The sequence below is a fragment of the Anser cygnoides genome, chromosome 3 (genome assembly GCF_040182565.1).
Source record: "Anser cygnoides isolate HZ-2024a breed goose chromosome 3, Taihu_goose_T2T_genome, whole genome shotgun sequence".
NCBI lineage: Eukaryota > Metazoa > Chordata > Aves > Anseriformes > Anatidae > Anser > Anser cygnoides.
Window position 1 is genome coordinate 32,923,863 of NC_089875.1, and position 20,320 is coordinate 32,944,182.

General features: G+C 34.4%; 1 protein-coding gene across 7 annotated transcripts in view; it reads right to left on the reverse strand.

The window, feature by feature from the left end:
* The window catches only part of DNAH8 (dynein axonemal heavy chain 8), a 138,602-nt gene that overhangs the window by 57,108 nt on the left and 61,174 nt on the right, over positions 1–20,320 (reverse strand). For all 7 annotated transcript variants that reach the window (XM_013171043.3, XM_013171041.3, XM_013171038.3 and 4 more), the window contains 12 exons: positions 18,985–19,209; positions 18,114–18,286; positions 16,159–16,337; positions 14,624–14,811; positions 12,581–12,667; positions 12,363–12,470; positions 11,420–11,554; positions 9,399–9,560; positions 7,744–7,990; positions 5,196–5,437; positions 4,976–5,116; positions 497–734 (listed from right to left, as the gene is read on the reverse strand). In XM_013171043.3, coding sequence (XP_013026497.3) covers positions 497–734; positions 4,976–5,116; positions 5,196–5,437; positions 7,744–7,990; positions 9,399–9,560; positions 11,420–11,554; positions 12,363–12,470; positions 12,581–12,667; positions 14,624–14,811; positions 16,159–16,337; positions 18,114–18,286; positions 18,985–19,209 — 2,125 coding nt within the window. The remainder of the gene's footprint in view (positions 1–496; positions 735–4,975; positions 5,117–5,195; positions 5,438–7,743; positions 7,991–9,398; positions 9,561–11,419; positions 11,555–12,362; positions 12,471–12,580; positions 12,668–14,623; positions 14,812–16,158; positions 16,338–18,113; positions 18,287–18,984; positions 19,210–20,320) is intronic.

Here is a 20,320-nt window from a genome sequence, read left to right on the forward strand (position 1 = left end):
ATAAATTATTTCTGGAAAATATGACACTATTTGAAGTCATAAAATTTAAGATTTATTGCTGATCATCATACATGGATAAACAATGATTATGAAGTAGAATTTAAATCAGATTATATATTTATCAAAAAATTCTAGCTGTGAGGAAATTAAGTATAAACATAAAAATAATTTAGGCTAGAACAGCCTAAGCATAAATTACCTAAAAATTGTAGACTGTTTAACGATAGTTAATAGAGAAAAAAAATATGTGCAAATGAAACTAGAAACAAAGGAAGAAAATACTACCAATGAACCACCAATACTACCAATTCTTGGTTTCTAACATCTCACCTTGACAAAGCTGATGCATACAGAATCTGTGTTACTACTGTACTGTCAAAATCTGTGCTTCAATTACCAAAGAACTAGGTCTAAATTAGTAATTTTAAATTTCAAATGAGCTATATTCAGTTTTAAAATGCCAGTATAAAAAAAGACTGCCAATGCTTTTTCTTACCATAATCAGTAACATAAAATTCATACATCGTTTGACTGGTGCCAGGGGGGATTTCTGGCAAATCTAATTTGTTATCATGAGCTCTAATGAAGGCTTCAAGTTTATCTCTGCTGTCCAACTCCAAAAGGGCACCTAAACTCCACATTATTCCAAAGGAGAACAATTTATGCAGATGAGATATAGTTGATAAACCACCTTCTTCCTTCGATGGAATCAAGCCCTCCAGAAGATTAATAGACTGAAAATATTGTAAAGTATTATGCATTAAGAAAATATTATATAATCATTTTTTATTTTTACACATACATACTTACATTTATATGCATTTATATGTATTCAAACTTTAAATTATAAATTGAAAATACAGATTACCAAAGAATAATATAAAATTCAGAACTACAAACTCAAGAAAATAGATTAAAAATATTTAATCTATTTGTTATTAATTATTAATGTATTATTATCAATTTTTATTATTAATCATTATTGTTAACTTATTTATTTATATTTATATAAACCTGGACAACATTTTCAAAATTACTTAAGTACTTTGCTAGTCAAATATCCTTTTAAATTATGCCTACCTGATAATGTAACTTAAGATCTAGAGTAACAGAACAACATTTTAAGGGTATTTATAATACCTAGTGGGATATTCAGAACTCCAAAACTAGGTGGCCTTAATTAAATATTATAATGTATGTGCCTCCTCAATTCTGAAAATTCCTCAAAGCATCTCTTGCATTAAAATTCTTTTAAGCGTGGAAGAATTTTCAGTTACTTTCCAATGTATTTATTTAAATTATAGTCAAATGTTGCATATAGCACATTAACTTCCATTTTGTGTAAAAAAAAAAAAAAAACAAACACAAAACAAACAAAAAAAACACACAAACAAACAAAAAACTTCTAAATATCCAATTTTATGATTGCTTCCCTCTGTTTTTAAGGAACTGGATTCCAGAAATCTAGTAACTTGCTATCTATGTCATCACTCACAAAACCAGATGTTTATTTTGACTGTCTTACAGAACATCACTCATATTTCCTTTCAGTACAAATCAGTGTCAAATACATTGCTTCAAAATATTTCTTTCTAACAGAGAATCAGATTTTCAGTCAGCTTCTGGAATTAGTATTCTTTATGCTATTTTGGATCTCAATCTCATACTGAAGTAGGAAGTAATGTAGTAATATATACATATACATATATATACACATTATATATATAAAATGCAGCCTAAGGACATAAGTAGTTAGAATACTTTTTATTAATTTAAAACCCAGTTTAAAAAAGATGATTAACCAATATCAATTATAGTTAATAACGTTAAAATAATGCCACTACTTTTCTTTGGGAGATGATTGATATGTTATCTAATTATTGCAGATACAGGCTTTGTCCCAGTTTATCTGACCATAATCTGTTTGTCCCCTCAAACATAAGCACAATTGCAAAGTTTTACATGATGCTTTGGCTCTTAGCAGTATTCTGTAACAATATATATATTTTTTTTTAAGAAAGAAAACAGATAAAGATAAACTGACTCATAAAAATACCACAAATGGTTGTAACAGATCAGATGAAAATACCAAGTGGACTCTTTTCGAAGACTAAAAACAAACAAAAAATATGATACATCCTAGTGGTACTTTCTTGGGTTGCAGTGGTACTGACAGTGGTACTTCCTGCTGGTACTCTGTGCAATTTAGGTCTTTCTGTACCAAATACACTTTTTCTAGGTTTATTAGTCCTCTATAGATTTTTCTACCATGAAAATATCAGGATTGCTCTTGAACGTACATAAACTTTTACCATCCATAACACCCTTTGGCAAGATGTTCCATTGGTGTGCTATATATGGCATTGAACAGTTTGTTTTATCCTGTGCAAGCCCCTTCATGAATTTCATTTGCCATTTTATTACCTATTTATTCAGTCCCATAAAGTCTGTCTATAGTTCTTCATGGTTAGCTGTTTTGTCCTTACCACCCTCAATAATTTAGTGTCATCAGTAAACTTCTTCACCTACAACTTTTCCAAGTTTTTAATGGACATTTTGAACAGAACTAATCCCTGCACGGGTACCTCAGGACCAGTGGTAACATCTCTCCTTTGTAAAAACTGATCCTTTACTTTAATCATTGATTTCCTTTCATGTGATCAATTATTTAGCTGTAAATAACTGCCTGTCTTCTGCTATGACTGCTTAGTTACATGAAAATCTCTGGTAAAGAACTCCACTGAACACCTTTGCTCCTTCAGGCAGACCGTATCAATCAGACCATCCTTAGCTACAAGTTAATTGACTTTTCCAATAGGCTTATAAGACAGGATATCCCTAAACAAAAACTACATGAATCTTCTAAGGTAAATTTCGTTTGTCAATGTAATGAGGTGGGTCAGAGGAAGGTGAACAGTCAAAACGCAAATATAAAAGTAAAAAACAGCAGAAAAAAAAATCTAGGATGAACAGTAGAATATATATATAGTTAGAAAATCAAAGACAGTGGAAATTGCAAGAAGGAAGGCAACAGTGGAATCACTTTTACATAATACTATTATAAGGTAATTATACCCTTAGGATTGGGGCAAACAAAAGAAAAACACCGTTAACAGTGAATGCTAACAAAAAACAGATAATCGGGTACATGTGTTTGAGTGGGTGAACATTCAAAACTTGACTTCTGAACTCTCGGGTACAAGTCTGCTACCTGCAACTGATCTGGGGTGTAATTTTTGATAATACCTGGGCTAAACAAAATTGGAATATCCTGAATCCTGCAGTTAGTAAAAAGACATGAGGTAGATGCACCAGTCAGGAAGCCGATCAGGTACAGTGCTTCTTAGACCATTTATGGGAAAAGTGGGACCTTGAAATTTGGGGAAGAAGAGGTGGTACGGAAGAAAAAGGGTTCCCAAAACGAAGTAGTCTTGGAAAAAAGGGAGTGCAGAAAGAAGGATGTTAAGATCATGGTTGGAGGAAAGAACTTGGAAGTGGGGGAAGATCCTGTAGAGATCAGAGAGAAAAAGCTGAATAATGCCAAGGGACTTTTGTCAAGTAATGCCCAATCCTGGTAGCTGCAAGTGGCTGCTCAGCACAGAACTAATGAGACTTTTTGCCGAAGCCTCCCACACCAAGAGCAAAATCCCTGCTGGGAAGAGGAATTGAACATAATACTGGAGGGTGGAAGCAAGTGAGTGTCTGAATGTATAAAGTTATCAAGTAGTGTAAAAGGTCTGATCTCACTAGATCTTAGGTAAGCACCAGCATGGAGATCCAGTGTGGGTTATTTACTGTCACACCTGTGACAGAAACTAGAGATTTGCATCACAGGAAGAAATATTCAATACAGGTTAAATCAGGGAAATATTTCCCTATTCGGGAAGTGCAAGCAATCAACACTAAAAAAAGAAAAAAATACTACATGAATTCAAAGGTCTCACAGATAAAAAATGCAGAAGAAAAAAATATTCTCTCTTTGTAGAAAATTTGTGGAGAACACATCTACTTTTTTTTTATCATCATAAATGAATGAATTACATAGTTTCTGCCTGTGGTCTTCAATTCCATAGATAACTTAATTCCATTTGATACTGCACGTAGTTAATCTTTGCAGCATCAATTGTGGCTATTAATTTGCAGCAAAATACTTCCAACTATTGAACATCTGAAGCTAAATCCCTAATGGACAGTAAAGAGATACTAGGTTCTAATTGGGTACTTTAATATTAATTGTAGTGTTAGCCAAAATATTACCTTGTCTACTCTCTTATTCAAAGTCGCTACTGATTTTTTTTTTTTAATGAGACTGTCAATATAAAGCTGAGATTACATGGACCAATGCAGAGTCTGGAGACTTAGAATCTGCACATGACAACTGATTCATAAACAAATCAGCTGGAGACATGCAGTATAGGACTTGCAATCTTGCAATATCCACCAAGCAAATAATTTTTATTAATAATAAAACACTGATTTGATCCCACTCAAGGAAGAACTGCAATTGATAGGAAGGGAGAAGCAAAAATTATTATGCTGAACTTGGAAACATTGACTGACAGGATCATAGCTATTACATCTGGATAAAAAGATAATTAGAATTATTCTTTGCTGTCTCTGCTGACAGTACCAGTAAGGTTGGTCTGACCCTTACAGCAATATGTTTGGTATTTAAAGAATTGGAATGAGACCACAAGCTTAAAAAACACGTACTTCTGAAAACCTTCTAAAGCTTGCAAAATCCAGTCAACAGAAGATTAGCCTATATAGAAAGCAATAAGGAGAAGTAAAAGTTTATTTTGCACACCCCTAACAGTTCCTCTTGTATTCCCTAAGAAAGAAATACTGAGGTTGTGGTTTCCTATGTCAGAAACAATCTTTTCAAATGAAATTTTATTGATATCGAATGTTCATTTTGCTATTTTTCCACACTTACTATGTCAATTCATACAGACTTACACAGTATCTGTTTTACCTGCATAATGTAGTTACATTCCAGAAGCTCCATTTTGGGATTAAGGTTTAGTTTCATATACGTATATGCTGGTTCAAATATTCTATCATACAAACTTTGTAAAACTTCAGCTTCTTGAGGAGAACGTTTTTTCAGCCATGCCTGAAAAACATCCACATTATTCTTCTGTATAAATATATAACAAGGTAAAGTTAGGAGTAGCCAGCAATGGTAATCTTACTTGCAATATCGATCTCCAGCTGAGGGCAGAGGAACTGATATAGACCATACCCATTCGAGAAACTGTGGCTGGAGAGGCATTCTCAATGTTGTGGACTTCAAATAACAGCTTACATGTAGGGGACATAGGAATTCGATCTCCATTTGCTAGAGTGAGGGTCTTGTTATCATCCAAAACTGAATTTAGATTCTCAATCCAGATTGCATCTACAGGACCATCTAAAATCAGAAACACATTTTCACCTGGAAAAAAAAAATAAAAAAATAAAAAAATAAAAAAATACATGGTTCGTATCCTCATGCTTAAAGAACATTGAAAATGCCTCAGAACTTAAATAATGTATAAAAATAAATTTTGCTTACTGTAAATTCTGCTGTCTCCACACATACTCATTACTATATTACTTGAACACCCAGTTAAGATGCCATTTTTGAAAGAAGCAAATGAGGGCTTTTTCATATCTTTATAATGTACATTTTGCCTTTTCTGGCTGCTAGACACCCAGCCAACCACTTTCTCACTCTCCCTCCTCAACAGGACAGGGTGAGAAAATAAGACGAAAATGCTCATGGGTTGAGGTAAAGATAGAGATCACTTGCCAACTACCATCATGAAAAATAGACTTGACTTGGGGAAAATTAATTTATAAAATTACTATTTATAGAAAGGATATTAAGATACGCAGTCTACAACTTCCTTACGAGGGGGAGTGGAGAGGCAGGTGACCTATTCTCCGTAAACACCAGTGATAGGACCCATGGGAACGGTGTTAAGCTGAGGCAGGGGAAGTTTAGGCTGGACATCAGGAAGAGGTTCTTCACCGAAAGGGTGGTTGCACACTGGAACAGGCTCCCCAGGGAAGTAGTCACTGCACCAAGCCTGCTGAATTTAAGAAGTGATTGGACTGTGTACTTAGTCACATGGTCTAAACTTTTGGGTAGACCTGTGCGGTGCCAGGAGTTGGACTTGATGATCCTTATGGGTACCTTCCAACTCGGGATATTCTATGATTCTATGATAAGATACTTGAATGCATCTAGAGGAGGACAACGAAGCTGTTAGAAGGGCCAGAAGATAGGTCATATGAGGAAGGGCTGAGGACACTTTGATTTGAAAAAAAGAAGGCTCAGAGGCAACCTCATTGCTCTTTACAACTTCCTGAGGAAGGGAAATGGAGAGAGAGGTGTCGGTCTCTTCTCCCTGGGAACTAATGACAGGATGTTTAGGAACGGCACAGAGCTGTGCTAGGGGAGGTTCAGACTGGACATTAGGAAAAGTTTCTTTACCGTGAGGGTGCTTAAGCACCTTTAATAAAATATTTTAACTTCTTTTAGCCCTGAATTGGTCAGGCAGTGGGACTCAATCTTTCTAGGTCCCTTTCAGTTGAACTATTCTAATTCTAATTTATTGCCAATTAATATAGAATTGGATTATGAGAAAGACAAAAAACAAACAAACAAAAAAAACTTTTCCTCCACCCCCTTTCTAGTCCATGCTCAACTTCACTCCTTCCTTCCCAACCCATCTAACTCTTCTTCCTTCCTCCACCACCACCCTGTGCAGCATATGCGATACAGATAATGAGTGTTATGATCAGTTCATAACAGTTCCTCTCTGCCATTCCTTCCTCCTCACACTTTCTCCCTGTTCCAATGCGGATCCTTGCCATGGATCCTTGTTCTTCAAGAAAATTTGCTCCTGCATGAGTCCTCTCCACAGGCTGCGGTCCTTCAGGGTAAGCCTGCTCCAACATGGGTTCTCCATGGGCTGCAGTTCCTTCAGAGCATATCCACTTGCAGTGTTCTCTGGCATGGTCCTCTCCATTGGGCTGCATGGAATATCTGCTCTGGTGTCTGGAGTACCTCCTCTCCCTCCTTCACCGACCTTGGCGCTCAAAGGATTGTTTCTCTTTTTCTTCCTCACAGCCTGAGCAGTGTTTTGCCCTTTCTTAAATATATTACCACAAAGACACCACCATTTTCACTGATAGTCTCAGCCACGTCCTGTGGTGGTTCTTTTCCAGATAAAACTGGCCACGTCCAGCACAGTAGAGTCCCTGGCTTCTTCTCATATAGGTCAGCCCTGCAGATCCCCTGCTACTAAAACCTTGCTATGTAAACCCATTTCAACATCAAAGACCAAAAACCAAACAGTTCAACATGTCCATTTTAAGAAAAGAACCTCGTTTTGGGAAGGTTCCCTAGAGGAATTCCCTTTTTTTAAGGTCTTTTCCAACCATAATGATTCTATGATTCTATCAGTAAATCTTCACTGTATTTTATCAGCCTTCAAGTCTCCATCTGCAGCCTCCATCTGCATTATAGAACTAGAGTGGCAAGGAAACAAACAGTTTTTATATAGATATAATACTGAAACAATATTTTTTTAAACTCTTGCCCTTTCTTGAGAAGTGAATTGTAACATTGGCTATGTTCTCTATAGTTGTTTTCAAGAAAGGACTTAACCACATCTGCAAATTCAACATTCTTTTTTCAATATGTCATTTAAGAGGTATTTTTATGACACCCCACACAAAGTATTTACATACCCTTTTTAGCTTTCAGTGTTTTCCTCCACAGTGTAGAAAATATTCCATCTGTCCAATCATTAGTTGCAGCATCTAGTTTTCCAAACATCTGAGGAGCTGTTATAGCTTTGGGATTCATTCGCATCTCTCTATGAGGTTGTCCACATTCTGTCATTGCTCTCATTAATATGGTTATGACCATTGTTTTTCCAGATCCACTAGGTCCAAGTGTCATCAATCCATGACGTACTAGAGAAGTTTCATACAACTATTAAAAATCAAAATGTTTTGAGAAATAAGCTTTTGGAAGATTTTGGCTTGCATTTAATATGTTTGATAGTCAGTGATTGTAAATATATTAGACATAGAACATAATGTGCTCAGAACTGAAACCAGCTTGTGTTTGTTGATTTGCAGTGTGTTGTGGAATTGTCCTAATATGTAAAGCACCAAGTTTACTATGAAACAGTTTATCGAACTAAATCTTGCCTAACCTATTCAAAGCAACTCAACATTTTGTTTTTTTAACCAGATTTTAAAAAGGATTTTCTGTATTACTCAAAAGGAAAAAAATGAATAGTAGCAAAATATTTAACACACAAATAACTAAGCAGTAAAGTGCTAAAACATCTTGAGTGTATGAAATAGACATAGGCACAGCACTTCCTGCAGGTTTTTATATATGAAGACTGTACAGCCTATGAACAAACCTAGCACTTCAAGGCCTTCCTATTAAATAACTATATACCCATTAATCAGCAATATGCCATATGATTAACCCACACTAAACAAAAAATTACCATAATCCAAAATCATGGTTTAACCATTAAATCATTAGTTTATTGAACATAATGTCTTATAAATATTTCTAAATCAAAAATAATTAGATTTTCGGAACACCTTAACAATCTTCTATCTTTTGGTTCTTTCATTTTACAGTACCTCCTGCATGCTCACTTGCATACTTAGCCTTGTCATAGCTTCAAATAAGGTTGTCATAGCATATACTAAGACTGCCTGAGGCTTCTACACATACTTTATCTCTTTTAATCCAATACGGCTAAGCTGAATGATTACCCAACAATACAGGTTCTTTCTCACATAAGGTTTGAGTCTTTGTTTCCTATAATGTCTGCTCAAACCCATCATGAAGACCATCCTTCATTACAGAAACGTATTTAAGTCATGAAAACACACCTCTTTTTTTTTTTCTTTGCCCTATGATAGGTCTTTTAGCTCTCATTTCCTGTGTAGCAGAAGTTGTGCCCTGGCTTTGTTTCTTGTCACTATTTATTTTCTGCCTTGGCCTTCAAAATGCCTCCCAACTATTCTTATGCCCTACCATCCCTACTCTAGCCTAAGAAACTCATGTTTAGAGAGCCATTTATGTGCTTCATTTCTGCATTCAAATAGCTTAGATGCACTACCATATCTGGGAAAGGATGGGTTAACAGCATGCTTTAACATTTTTTTTTCTTCTGAATAATTTAACAAAGTAATAATAATAACAAAAAAATGACCCTTAGATTATTATTCCTTAGTGTGGTCTACACACAACCTTTATTTTATTCCATTATTAAGAGCACAGGTCCTTGAATGAGACAGAGATTTAACCATTAAAATGGTGTTCTGACTTCTGTTTGTTAAAAAGATTTTAGGAAAAAAAAATGTTTTACCTGAACAAGCTTAAGATTCCATGGTGGATGGTTAATCAATCCTGCCTCTTCAATCTGATTAGCTACTGCAGCCTGTAGCTCCATATATGTACTACTGTCCAACTGCAACCCCGGAAATAGATCATTGATAAGACTGAGAAACAAAGGCTCATCTTCATCTATCTGGAAAGAAAAACAAACAAACAAAAAAGTTATTAAGTGTTTAAAGAATGGTTATCCAAACTTCTCAAACCAAAATCCAAAATTAATCTCTACTGTAAAGTAATAAACAGTAAGAATATATTTTCTAAATACAGATGCCTCTGTTCATAAATGCATACTACCAACAGGATAGGTCAATAAGGCGATAGCATTTTGATATTGTCATCCATGCCATGAGAAAAATAAATTCAAAACTGAAAGAAATTTCCCACTGAGTACACACCGAATCTATCTGTAAAATCCCCCAATAGTCACAGCATATATTGGACAGAACATGCTATCTGGAAAGAAACCTTCCCATAACTTCCTTTTCCAGGCCTTAAATAGTTTTCCTCCCAGCATTACCAAGCACTTCACCAAAAGCAAACTCCCTGAAGTCCAAAAAGCATAAAATAGATTTAGTCTGTACCTGAGCAAAAAATGCTAAATTTGTCAAGGTATTTCCACTACCACTAAATTCAATACCTCTGTAATAGAACCATAAAAATACCGGCATTATGTGCTTTCAATTCCTACAACAAACAACACTTCATTCAATGCAAATGCCTTTATGGTGACTATATTGGTGGAACTAAACAAGCCCCTGTCTACCCAAAAAACTCACACTATCACTGGAAAAAAAAAAAAAAAAAAAAAAAAAGCAAAATTCTACATTTAAAACATTCACTACATGTATGATTTTTGAATCCTAATACTTAAAGGACACCTCCAAAAACCTTTTAAAAAATGTGTTGAAGGTAGAATTCTTACACCTGCTGGATATCAAACCCACAAATTTGATGCATACATTGGATTTACGACACACTAGAATCTCTGCTCCCTAGTCATCTCCACGTTCAGTACATACACTTTTCCCCTTTCCATATAATATTGTCTTCAATTTAAAGGCATACAGGCAGCAACTGGTTTTTTTTGTTTGGTTGGTTTTGGTGGTTTTTTTTTTTTTTTTTTTTTGTGTACAGAATCTAACTGATACTTATCTACTGACACTATAATCAACTGTTCCCAAGCTCTATTTAATTTTGAAGCACACTGCTTCTACACTAACCCTGAACAAAATCATGTGTACATACAGACCTGTTTTTTTCTACATTTTTCAGCTGTTCTAGCAGAAGATACTGTTTCTATGTACAAAAATTCTTGTCTTGCCTTTTTTTTTAAAGTTATTATGGCTATGATATTTCCACAAAAATACCACCCATAATTTTAGACACATGGCAACATTTATTGACAAAAATATATCCCCAAGGTGTACGCACTGAGATATATGCATACATGCTATTTGTTTGTCTATATATTAACTCTGTTCTTACTTTCTACTGCTTTTACAGTAATTGATAAAGCAAAACCTGATTGAAACAGACTGACAATTAACTAGAAATCTTTGGCACATGATTGTTATGCATGTGCTAACTGGACTGAACACTACGTACTTCATTACTTGAGGACTTGCATTACTGGCAACTGCATAAACATGCATTGTTGAGCAGGCATACTTTAAAAGATTAATTTAGTTCACATTCAAATTATTCAGTTTATTTATAGTACAGTAATCAGTCAATACACAAGTCAGTATGTAAAATGTCATACCCACAGCTAAACCAATATTAACTTATTTGAACATTGAGCCCTAACTACTGTTTTAAAGTTTAATAAACATTCACTAGCATTTAATGATAATATGTTTATCTCTTTTCATTTTTTAAAAGAAAGGGGTGTTTTAGCTTTTTTCTCAACTTCTACAAAAAAAAAAAAAGAAAAAGAAATTACTAGTAGTCTTGCGTATAATATGGTGCTAAAATCTTAAGTTAGATTCTTACCAACTTAGAAAGATTCATATCTCTTAGCCCTCTCATAACAATACTTAATTCACTTTCATTTGGTCTGGCCCTCTTTTGAGATCCAAGAGTCCTAAGTACTGACAGGATATTCCTCAGACCAAAGTCATAATGAACCTAGAAGAGGGTGAAGAAAAAGGCTTATGCATCAGTAATGAGTTCTATAGATTTATTTCATCAGTATATCAAACCTTGCCTTACTAACCACCTTCTATAGTGTAGTTACCCTGCCTGGAAAAGGTAGCTAACACAGGAATTCTTGCTGTTGAGGAATTATTCTATTAAAATAAATGAAGGACAATAATACTATTTTCAGGAAGGGAGGGAGGTAGTGTAAGTTTTCTACTTCAAATTTCATTGACTTCATCATTTACAAACCCATATAGCAGGTATCTTTTAGCTCTTTGTAGCAGTGTTCAAAAAAAACCAATAGTTCCATTCCAGACTGGGACTTTCTGACTGAGGAAACTTAAACCCTAGACCTCAGATGAAAGCAGTTCTGTGCACTGCAGAGCAGCACTGCAACTTAAATCGAACTCGAGACGTTCCTCCTGCAGTTTCCAAACTCCGAATGCTTTCTCTAGACTTCACTAATTCTTACAGAAAAGTGACATCACCAGGTTAATTTTCCCACGTTTAGGCAGAGAATTTCATATATATGCAACTGAAAGCTAACATTTTTAACAATTAGACAAACGTGGGTATCTGACTACACATACATGAATTAACATGGTTATTTGTTCATAAATTTTAATATAAACATGCTTGAATTATATTTTAATTACTTCAATATTTTTTTAGAAGCATAAAAGTGATTCTTCAGGAAAAAAACCTGCACAAACCAAAACTGGAGCATGTGTTTTATGTAAAAAACATTTACATATACATATACAAAAACAAAGAGGAACAGAATGCATAACATTACCTGCTTAGTGAGCTGCTCCTCACAAAGTTTATAAAGAACAAAGAATTTCTGAGACAATATCACATTGTCAATGAATCCATAACTTGCAAGCTTAACTCTTATAATTATCTAAAATAATAAAAAAAAATTTTTAGAAATTATTTTTTCTGAAGATAGATAGGGAAAGTGAAAGAGTCAAATAAAAACATTTTTTCTTTCAGTTCACTCATTAATTGTACCTGTCTATCTGGAACCATCATTGAAACGGTTCTAAACTGAATTTTTAGATTTTCTGGCAGTTCTTGACGTCCAGCATATCCAGGATTCTATATAAGAAGACACACTGCATTATTATTTACAATAGTCAAAATAGCATTCTTCTTATTGTTCAAGAAAAGTAAATTTAAGCACAAATGCCTGGATCTATTCAGTTAATACCCTTGTCACAATAAACTTCAACTGAACTATGAATTAAATACCCTATGCATAATGGTGTTATAACTGCAGATGCAAGCCAGCAAACATAATTTTAAAATTTTATGGAATAAAATCTATTTGGTTGATTGCTTCTACTGTATTTCCAGAAGAAACATTGACCTCTCAGTAGCAAGGTAATTCTAATAAAATGATAGTTCATAAGGAAAACAGTAATTATGGAGAAATTTCTGGTAACTGAAGAATAAATACATGCTTGACTGACACAGGTCAAACCATAAGCATTCAGGGAAGAGCAAGTTCTATACATTGTGCAGAAGAGGTAGGTCTTCTGACGTGTTAAAGATTCAGTAACTAGCGAGAACCAAGAAAAAAGAATAATAAGCAGTTTACAATGAAGAAATATAAGGGTGTTCTTTTCTATATTTCTTGTGTCTAAAGTTTGTTTTTAAAATACAGACTTTCACTGAATGTTTAATTGTGAGTAAATCCATCTGCTTAAGAATCACATAAGAAACTGGAATTCTTTTAGTGATAGAACTGATTTTAATAATAATTCAAGAATAAGCAGAGAATATTTTGTAACAGCAGTAAAAATAACACATTCAACAAAATTAAAACATGAAAACTTCACAACAAAGTCATATGGAATACAGTGTCAATGACTAAGAAATTCTGACTAATAGAGGTTTTCCTGAACCTTGCTGCAAACACGAGGAATACCTCTAACATAAAACAGGTGACATTTACAAAATTAGAAGTGGTCAATATATTTATGGCCTCCTTATTATCCTGCACTTGAACATGCAAATGAGTATTTTAATTTCCATCTGCCTTGGCATTAGGAAGCATACATTTGAAAATACCCTGCTGCCTATGAAATTACAGGAATTGGTTCTGCAAAGCCTCAGGAATCCCGTGGCAACGTGACAGAATATCCTGAAAGTTCATCTAAATCCAGGAGTTTGTGTTTCAGCCTTGGAGTAATGGTTGGTAACTGCCTGTCTAAAATTATGTTTTACTGCCTTGCATGTCTTTTTTTCTGTAGATTATCCATTCAGATGTAGAACCTATCTTTGATGGATATATACTGCAATAATTTTTCACAAGTTGACATTATAAGAAAGGGAACAATGTATCTCATAAATGACACCCAGAATGCAGGACACAGTACTGTCATAATGCCTGTGCTAAATCCAGGATTGACACACAGACCAGAATGGACACCTCTACCACAGAAGGCCAAAACTGGACATCTAGCATTGTGGATATGTTTAGACACATCCTGTATCAGCAAATGAAAGGGTCTGATTGTTTTTTGCAATAGGTTTTGAAAAGACCTGTTGTCACCACAGTACAAGGGGAGTAGTTTATTCCAGAATCATTGTACTTATGGTCTGTAAATCAGCTTTACAATTCTTATTATTTATGCATATAAAGTGCCCATTAGACAAGACATATCTCCTTGAAAAATCTTTCCTGTATCTCCAGGCTTAATTGAAGGTCCTCTTTTTTTCCCCTACAGTATCTTTCTTACTAATACTGTTAAAGCTTTTCATTCACAGAGAATTTGTGAAGTTTGGCCAAACTTTTAGGTACACTACATAATGAATTGCAATACAGTAGAGGGGATGTAATGCACTGAACCTTAGGAATAATCAAAGCAAAAATTAAGGCAAGCAATTCATGAACAACTATTTATATTGTGTTCTGGTAGTTCAGTCTAATTCTACAGCAACGGCTTCACCTAATTCATAAAAAAAAAAGAAAGTTATTTTCACCTTGTCATGTAATTAACTTGTATATGGCATAATTTGTTACTTCTAGGGAAGTATTGCTACATTTACCATTGTTAGGAAAATTCCAAACTCTGGATTTAAATCCACACAGTCTCCATCAGAAAAAATGAATTGCTTTTTTCTTTCTTTTCTTGCTGTTAAGATAATATAAATTTGTTGTGCTGCTACGGACAGGACAGGCAACTCAATTCGGTTGAATTCATCAAAACATCCCCAAGATCCAGACTGTGCAAGGCCTAAAATAGTGACAGAAAAAGTGTTACCTCTTTTTTCTTCATGCATATTTCAGATATCTGAACTACATGTCTTTTTTTTTTTTTTCAAATAATTAATTTTATTGGCCTGTGGCCAAGGCCTATATTCCTCCAATCCACCTGACTATTTTCATATCTATATTCAAACTGAATTAATATTAGTCAAGTTCTACAAAAGGGTTGGTAGTGAATCAAAATCAGAAAAATCTTTTGAAAAGTTGGGGTATTCAGTGGATCTTTGGTACTGATCTTTCCACGAATGAAGCCTGTTATTGTAAAGTAGCAATTCAATTCTTTTGCAAAAAGCAATACTGTTCATCTAAAAAAAATCAAAATAAGTGACATACAATTTCAAAAGACTAGCCCTAAAATGTTATGTGACAAAATCCTGTGGGTTTTTTTGTTTGGTTGGTTTTGTTTGTTTTTTTTTTTTAATTCAGGTTTTTACTTTCAAGGGGGATACACACTTAGAAACACACTATTCTAGACACTTTTTTGACACTATTATTTCCTTGTTATGACAATTAAGCAACAACAAAACAAAAATTTGAATAGATTCACCCCTTCTCAATACATATAATACCATAGCTTAGCAAAATGAGCTGAAAGACTTCATGAAGTTTAACAGTTCATTTATCTGGGACAGAATAACTCAGTGCAGCAACACAAACTTGGTGCTCACTGGCTACGAAGTAGTTTTGCAAAAAAGAAATGGGTGTCATGTTTAACAACTGAGCATGAATTGGAATTATGCACTTGTCACAAATGAAACCAGCTGCATTAAGATTATATACAGCAGGCTGAAGGAAATCAGTTTGCCTCTACTCTGCACTTGAGAGATAGCAGTTGTAGCATGTCCAGTCTGAGGCTTTCCATCAGAGGAAAGACACTGATATACTGGCACAAGTCCAGCAGATGGCTGCCCTGATGGACGGGGACTGGAGGATAGGACAGAGTAGGACAGGCTGAGAGAACAGTTTCTTCATCCTGAAAAGAAAGCTAAAGGGAAAGTCTATTGCTGTCCATAGGAACTGAAAGCTGAAAAGTTGGAGCCAAACTATTCTGAGATGGACAGTGGAAGAAGAGCCAGGGGACACGTTGCAATGTGGGAAATTCCTAGTCAACATGTTTACAAAAAATTTTACCATGAGGTTGGTCAAATATTTGAACAGGGGCCCTGAATTGTTTTGGTTATCCTTGGAGATACTCAAGCCCAACAGGAATAAGGTTCTTTCAACCTGCCATAATGGCACTTGCTCTGAGCAGGAGGTGGGACTAGATAACCTGTGGAGGTCCCTTCCATCCTAATAAGATTCTATGAAATCTTACCTTTGAAAATCCTACCCAAACCTCTGAAGTCCATTTGATCAGAGCAGTTAAAGACTACTACGTATTTTCCCAGAGCCTTTCCCATGTCTTTCGTTGTTTCTGTTTTACCAGTTCCAGCTGGTCCTGCTGGAGCTCCTCCCATGTTCATTCCCAAAGCCTGAGCTAAAGTTATATAGCACCTATAAATGTTAAATCATATTGATTTATTAAATTATATGTATGTTTACACATATATATGCATATGCAAACATAAAAAACAATCTATGTGCTATATTCTTGCATCACTTCTTCATAAAGCAGTTCCATCGATTTCACTGAGTTCAGGAAGATCAGAGTGGTAAAAGTCATGAAACACAGCATTTAAATATTACATGTACAACCAAAAAGTATTTATCTGGTCTTTATCTAGTTCATTACAAACTGTGAATATTCGATAAGTTAATACATTAATGCACACCACAAAGGAATTTAACTGTAATTAACTCTTTTTGAAGCTATAATAAATAGATTCTGCTGTTGAATGGTGCTACTTCATCATTTTTGGCAGTATCTTAATCTTTATACAATTCATTAGGTTAGGTTACATTTGTCTAAATCATGAAGTGTAAAAGAATAAGTCTATATGACCCCTGCCATAATTATGGGTAAAAATTTTAAAAGACAATTTTAATTTTTTTGGGGGGGGGGGAGAGGGTGTAGTCTTAAAGAGTCTAGATTGCTGTTTTAGCTGTGTGTGTGATCCTTAGCTATGATTTTCAGTCACATTAAGTCACAGCAGAGTAATGCTCAAGGAATTAAAATGACAAAGTTTCTGTACAAATGAGGGGGTATCTTCACTGTCAAATCAACCCTAAATACTCAAATTTGAGTACTTTTCTAACAAATGTATTTTTGTCTTTAATCAGCAATAAATAGAGTAGAAAATAGAGGTTAATAACTAACTAGTTGATACGATTTAGCTTGAATCACTGCAATATATTACACCAAATTTTCACTGTAAGGACCTTGATGTTTTCTATGTGATTCTGTTAACTAATAGGAAACGTAAGTGAATGAAGGTTTTACTCCTAAGGGTGTACTGGGGTCAAGACAAATGTGAGGGTAGAATTTATCTTTTTGCATAAAAAAGTACTTGATTGTTGGGTTCAGTATAGTCTACTGCAGAAATGGACTGAGCTGTCACAATAGCAGTCCCACCTCTTCTGGGGAAATAAAGATGGAGAAATAAAGATGTTCCAAAAAGCTGTACAGACCCATATTCCACATAATAGCAATGGTATTGTGGAAGTTATTGTTGTTTCTTGAGGGGATCTTTTTGCAAGTGAAGTATCTTTTGGCTGTTTAGTTTCTGACTTGGCCAAAAGTAACATCTCAAGAATGGAAAACGTGGAGGAAGAATTTTAACCAAAAAAAAAAAAAAAAAGGAAAAAGGTTAATCCACATTTATTTAAAATAAAATTAATGGTTGTTGTTTGATTGCCTGGTTACAGAGGGAGAATAGCAAGCACGTTCAGCAGGGACTTTGTCAAAATCTAGATTCTCACAGACAAATTTAAAATGTTTCCCACTACTAATAAGAAGATAGGCAGTGATCGGTTGTCTTAGACTTTCAGACATTGTTAGTAACAAAACCCTTATAGAATCCTTTGTTACAGAGGTTAAAATATTTGACCTAATCTTATCTTCATAATAGAAATACTGCTAAAATATAATCTACCATATAATCTTAAAATTATTCAGTTCTGTGACTAAACCTTTTAAGACTACGAAGTGATAAAACTCTTCTAGGAATGACTAGGTGAGATGTAATGATTAGTGAGGTTATGTAAGAAAGACTTTCATCAATGACCTAGCCCACACAGGAATTAATTCGGAATGATTCTCTTTGAAGATATTATGTTAAATAAACACTATATATGTAAAAAGTATTTATGACGTATAACTGTGTTTCTAACCTGTCTGTAAGAGGTGTTATAACCAGACGATCAGTGCAACCCAGGAATTCATTTTGGTAAATAAAATCTACATCTGTAATGGATACAAAGACTTGATCGAAATCCTCCTTGAAATAAAATCTAGACTGCTTTAACCATTCAAAATCAGTTGGTGATTTGATGTGCATTTTTACCTTAAAAGAAAGTAAATAAATATATATGTTATAACTTAATATTCATGTTTATTATCTTTGATAGCTAGGATAAAATCCTAATTTGCATGAGAATAATGAGTGATTACTCAAGTTAAAGTTCCTAAGAAGAAAACTGAAGTAGATATGTCTTGCATAATATTCATAGATATATATTAAGCCGATTAACAAATGTCCCAATCATATAAACTGATCATAATAACCTCTGTGTTATCAAATACAGCTTAAATTGCTTTGGTAGTGCAGCTAACCTGCCAAGTGAAATTAGCAAACATTCTGTGAATTCATCAAACACATTGGAACAAAGGGCATGATGCAGGAAAGATCTGATGGAGGCATGGAAGCTGCACAGAAACTAGTAGGCTTGTGCCATCAGCAGTAAAAATACGTGAAGGATGTAGTGTTGAGGGATAGCATTCCTCACTGAAGAAAAGAATGTAAACAATTTATTAGAGTCTAAAAAGTCCAAGGAAAGGATTGGCATAATCTGTTGATTTTAGTAGGTTTGTTTGTCTTCTGTGTATGCCCCTTAGGAACCACAAAGACAATCCCAAAGAGAAGGAGCAGGACCTTCTTAAAAAATTAGATTAAATTTAGATTAAAATTAGATTAAATTTAGAAAAAAATAGGTGTTATGGAAGATACTGCTTAGTTGTCTTAAATCAAAGTCTGTACTTTACCAAATCATCAAAAATATCACGCTGATGTACATGAATGGTAATAAGTGTTTCAAATTTCACTCTGTCAAACTTGGAAAGATCATGCGTGGTCTGGCTAATCAACATATTCAAGATCTCCAGAAATCTCCCATTGGTCACTTGCATGATTTTTCTGTCCTCTTTAGCATTCTGTAGAGCTTCTTCTGAATCACGTGTCCACAACATTTGAATTCCCAGTAATCCAACCTACAAATTTATTATGTGAATGAATATAAAAGAATCACTTGTTAAACACTAGCTTCATTCTAAATGCCTTGGATATAATGGGAACAAAAAATTATGCCGAAAAGTCCCAAATTATCACTTGCTCCCATCATGATAATATCTCACCATAGTACTGTGCCTGAATTAGTTGTCTCTGTTGTGGGATTGGAAACTCCTTAGAAAACATATTAAAAATTTTTACGAAAATTTGTCACACACTCAGACAAATACAAACAAAGCACAATCCTCAGTTTCAGTTACAAATCCTTACTGTATTCCAGCATCAGAAACAAACATATTCAACTATGAGGAGAAGTCCTGCTGGAATTTTTCCACTGCCAGTTCACAGCTAATTAAAGAGCATTAAAAAATGTTTGTGTTTACTACTGAACATGGGATGCATTGCTATATTGCTCACATGCTCTCATGATTAGAGCACATTGAACTAGAAGGTATTTTGGTTCCAAATTAATTTAGAAAGGTACAAAACACTGAGTATAAACTACAGCCTCAGATTTAGATTTACCACATCAGACACATCCATGACAAAACATGATAGATGAGAACTGTATCAATACCTTTCTTTCCCACATTGTTACAATGCACCAAGACGAAAAATTTGACTCATCCACTCTTTCTACTTTTTTGTCTCCCTATGCCTGTAACGAGTTCATAGCTACTTCCTGCTACAAAATCTCTGTATCTTATCATTTTAAAATCATTTGGCTATCATCAGTAGAGTCTAAATTACTTTATTTTAGAATGACAACTTAGTTAAAGAAAAAACTATATTTGGATGTGACTTTTTCACGCTGCCTATAACAGAAGCATCTGAGACAGTAAGAAGGGAATTTGAAGGAAAGAAAATATTTCAAATATTTGCAAATATTTAGCCTAATTTCTTCTCTATCCTATAACAAAGCATTTCTTTCTCTGTACTTTAAATTTCTTGACAGAAGACCATTTTCTTATTTTTTTCCCTTCTGTCCATTGTTTTAACACAAATAATTCTTTCAATACGAACACATTTGGATTGGAAAATAAGATCCCAATTATTACCATTACTTTGCAGATGGTAATAAAGCCACTTCAA